At 44.3% G+C, this 4,057-nt stretch overlaps 1 protein-coding gene across 1 annotated transcript; it reads right to left on the reverse strand.

The window, feature by feature from the left end:
• Window positions 1-2,024: 2,024 nt before the first annotated feature.
• Window positions 2,025-2,618, reverse strand: LOC122650697. Its single transcript, XM_043844090.1, has one exon. It carries the CDS (start codon window positions 2,616-2,618, stop codon window positions 2,025-2,027), a length of 594 nt encoding a protein of 197 aa, XP_043700025.1.
• Window positions 2,619-4,057: the final 1,439 nt, after the last annotated feature.

Raw genomic sequence — 4,057 nt, forward strand, 5'->3', positions numbered from 1 at the left:
TTATTGGGGATTGTAGTAGCACTAACCTGCCTTAGTTGTGATGTTAGGTGGCTAATAAATAAAATGAACTGCACCTCATGTAGGACTCCTTTGGTTGTGTTTGCATGTGCACGCATGGTTTATATTTCATTCACGGGCTCGGTGGAGCTCACACTCTTGTATATTCTCTTTTAGTTGATTTTACAGGTACGGGTTTGCCAATGGGTGAGGAAGCTGTCGATGGAATTGTAAATCTTCCTCATCTCGTTGCTTAGCGATGATTTTGTTATTATTTAAGTTTCTTTCTTTCAAAAAAGTGTCATTACCAAGATAATGTACTTATTGAACATAAATGGATATGTATATGGTATAACATAGGTATTTGGGATCTTATTATCAGTAATATAAATTGTCTGTGGGTAGTTCGATCTTCCATTGCACTCTGATATTCTTTTATTATCTTTTTATCCTCATTGTGTGGTTTATGACGTGTAAGTACTGCTTCTTGATCCTTGGGGATTGGCGGATGTCGTGGGATATCCGGGTCACTTGCCTAAATCCTTCCAAGGGGTGGTTTGGGGTGTGACAACTTAAGGATTCTGGGTTTCGAGCGGATTCACTTAGATGGGTCCGCTCGTAACTTCGCTTAAGAGGAAAGCCGAAATAGGCTTAACGGACTAACGAACAGATACTTGATAGTGAGTCCGGTCGTTCGTCCGCTGCCCTTCCTTTGAACAGCTGCGAAGAGCATGACTTCCGGCCCTTCATTCATGGATCCATTAGGGTCTTGGGGTAGGGGAGATGAGCTCAAACCTTCATTGGAGGTCCAATACATGAGGCCCTACATAAAGATAAGGGGATTTGGGGATTTAGGTCCATTGCCAAGGTTCTTTCCAACCTAAGCTAGGTTTTCAATGATTTAATAGCATAGGAGTCAATCAAGGTCATGAATGCACCAAGAGGAGGGATTATAGGTCTCAAAGGGGTTAATTAATGAAGTTTGATGTGTTCCCAAGAGAACCCCCGAGCTTAGAACTGATCCCAATGGGATCTCCAAACCCAGAAATGGATGAGAGGAAGAGGTAAGTGAGGTCATTTACCTCAAGGTTGAACCAGCCGTTGTCTCCCACCTCCACAGCCTCTCAAGCCCTTCTTCTCCAAGCCTTCAATGCTCTACAACTTCAACGGTTTGGGGTAGGTGAAAGGAGAAGTAATGAGGCTTGAGGGTTAAGTCCTGGTTTTATGATTAATCTCCCTCTTAAGGTTTGTTTGGCCTAAGGCTTAATGAGTCAAAACTCATTAAAAGGCTTATTTAGCTAATGGGTCCACCCATATGGCAACCTACAACCCAAGGAAAGACAAGGATGGGACCAACCTCGTCCAAAAGGCTAAACTGGAGTGTCCGGGGTACGGGGTGTGGGTCCCACACCAAGAAAACACATAAAACCTCGAGACAGCACGGGCAGACTAACGAACAGATGCAGTGCTGATGAGTCCGCTCGTGCGTCCGTTGTTGCTGTAAGGGTAGAAACACAAAGGAAAAGGGTCGGGCTTTGGCCCACACTTCAAGGTCAACTAGAGTAAGGTTCAGTATCTTTCGCAAGGTTAAAATCTTACCCCTTGACCATGACGATGTGTCCTTCGTGATCCCGAATAGCTTCCCGATTGCGATACTAAGCTCATCGCCAAAGGAGGTATCTAACTTTGGGGACACGGGGTATGCCTTTCAGTACTCCTCACTTTGTGGGCTCATACTGGGAGGATGATCGATGAAATCACCATCGATAAATCTTCCCTACTGTCGGTTAAGGAACCTCTTCTCTACAGGCAGGCCCATGATATGGTCAACGGTCTTGTGGCTAAGTTTGACCACAAGTAAAAATAACTCGCCAGCATACTCGGCAGCAGAATCTATACGTCACACGAGAGAGAAAACATTATTAGATAATAAATCCGGGCGTGGGTGTAACATCCTCCCCACCTTACAAGAACTTCGTCCTTGAAATTATCGTACCTTGTAGGAATCCAAGGGAAGGGTATTTTGCTCACATTTCCACCTCGACTTCCCAGGAGGCTTCTTCTTTCGTGTGGTTGCACAACTTCACCTTCACATAATGAATAGGTTGGTTGCGGAGATTCACCACCTTACTGTCTAAAATCTTCTCAGGCTGTTCCTTATAAGACATATCTGCCGCCAGCTCTGGTAGCTCCTGAGACAGGATATGACTAGGGTCATGCACATACTTCCACAACATAGATATGTGAAAGACATTGTGTACGCCATCGAGAGATGGTGGGAGTGCTGACCGATAAGCCACCTGTCCAACCTTTGCAAGAATCTCATAAGGCCCAATATATCTCGGGCTTAATTTGCCCTTCTTGCTGAACCGCATCACACCCTTTGGAGGCAACACTCTGAGAAATACCTTGTCACCAACGAGGAATTCTAGATCCTTTTGCCTTTGATCTGCATAGCCCTTCTGCCTAGATTGGGCAGCTTTAATTCTTTCACGGATCAAATCCACTTTTTCATAGGTTGTTTGTATTAGCTCTGGCCCGAGAATACGCCGCTCACCTACTTTGTCCCAATACAAGGGAGTCTGGCACTTCTTCCCATACTGTGCTTCAAAGGGTGCCATCCCAATAGTAGCTTAGTAATTTTTGTTATAGGCGAACTCGATAAGCGAGATGTGCTCATCCCAGCTGCCCTGCATATCAATGGCACAAGCTTGAAGCATGTCTTCCAATGTCTATATTGTCCTTTCCGACTGGCCGTAGGTCTGAGGGTGGAAAGCAGTGCTAAAGCTCAATAGGGTACCCATAGATCTTTGGAATCCGCCTTAGAATTTGGAAGTGAACCTAGGATCCTGATCTGAAATAATGCTAACTGGAACTCCATGTAGGCAAACCACGTTATCAATGTACAAGCAGGCCAATCTATCCATAGAATAGGTGACTTTGATTGGGATGAAATGTGCCATCTTTGTCTACCTATCCGCAATGATCCATATAGCATCAACGCCCCTGGGTGTACGGGGTAATCCTGTGATGAAGTCCATAGTAACATGTTCCCATTTCCATTCTGGCATAGGCAATGACTGTAACAGGCCATAGGGACGTTGTCTATCTGCCTTCACTTGCTGACAAGTGAGACATCAGGCTACATATTCAACTACATCCCTCTTCATTCCACTCCACCAATAATGTCCTTTCAGGTCCCTATACATTTTAGTACTACCTGGGTGAATAGAGTAGGAAGATTCATGTGCCTATGCCAACACTTCCTTTCTTAGCTGATCTTCCTTGGGAACACATAGACGATCTCTAAACATGAGAATGCAGCTATCTGTCAATGTGAAGTCCAGATCATGCTGCATGTCACCCTAGATACCTTCAATGATTTCCTTATCATGTCCATCTGAAGCTTGAGCGGCCTTAATCTTTTCAACCAAAGTTGATTGCACCGTTAAAGATGCTAAGGATAGGGTTAACACCCTCTACTAATAATTCCAAATCCATCTTCCTAGCTTCTACTATAAGCTCCTTGCTGACAGCTAGGGATGCAATAGATAAGGTCTGTGATTTTCGACTTAGAACGTATGCTACAACATTCGCTTTACCTGGGTGGTAGTGAATGGTGCAATCATAGTCCTTCATGAGCTCCAACCAATGCCTCTGTCTCATATTAAGTTCCTTTTGAGTAAAGAAATATTTGAGGCTTTTATGGTCGCTGTATATCTCACTTTTCTCTCCATATAAATAGTGTCTCCAGACCTTCAGAGCAAAGACCACAGCCTCCAACTCTAAATCATGAGTTGGGTAATTCCTCTCATATTCCTTCAACTGACGAGAAGCATAGGCCACCACTTTATCACCTTGCATTAACACACAACCAAGTCCCATTTTCGACGCATCACAGTAGAGTACCATTCCCCCAGTACCATTTGGTATGGTGAGCACTGGAGCTGAAATCAGTCGTTGCTTCAGGTCCTGGAAATTCTTCTCACATTCATCCGACCACTCGAATTTCACTTCTTTCCAGGTCAATCGAGTCATAGGAGCAGATATTTTTGAAAAG

The sequence above is a fragment of the Telopea speciosissima genome, chromosome 2 (genome assembly GCF_018873765.1).
Source record: "Telopea speciosissima isolate NSW1024214 ecotype Mountain lineage chromosome 2, Tspe_v1, whole genome shotgun sequence".
NCBI lineage: Eukaryota > Viridiplantae > Streptophyta > Magnoliopsida > Proteales > Proteaceae > Telopea > Telopea speciosissima.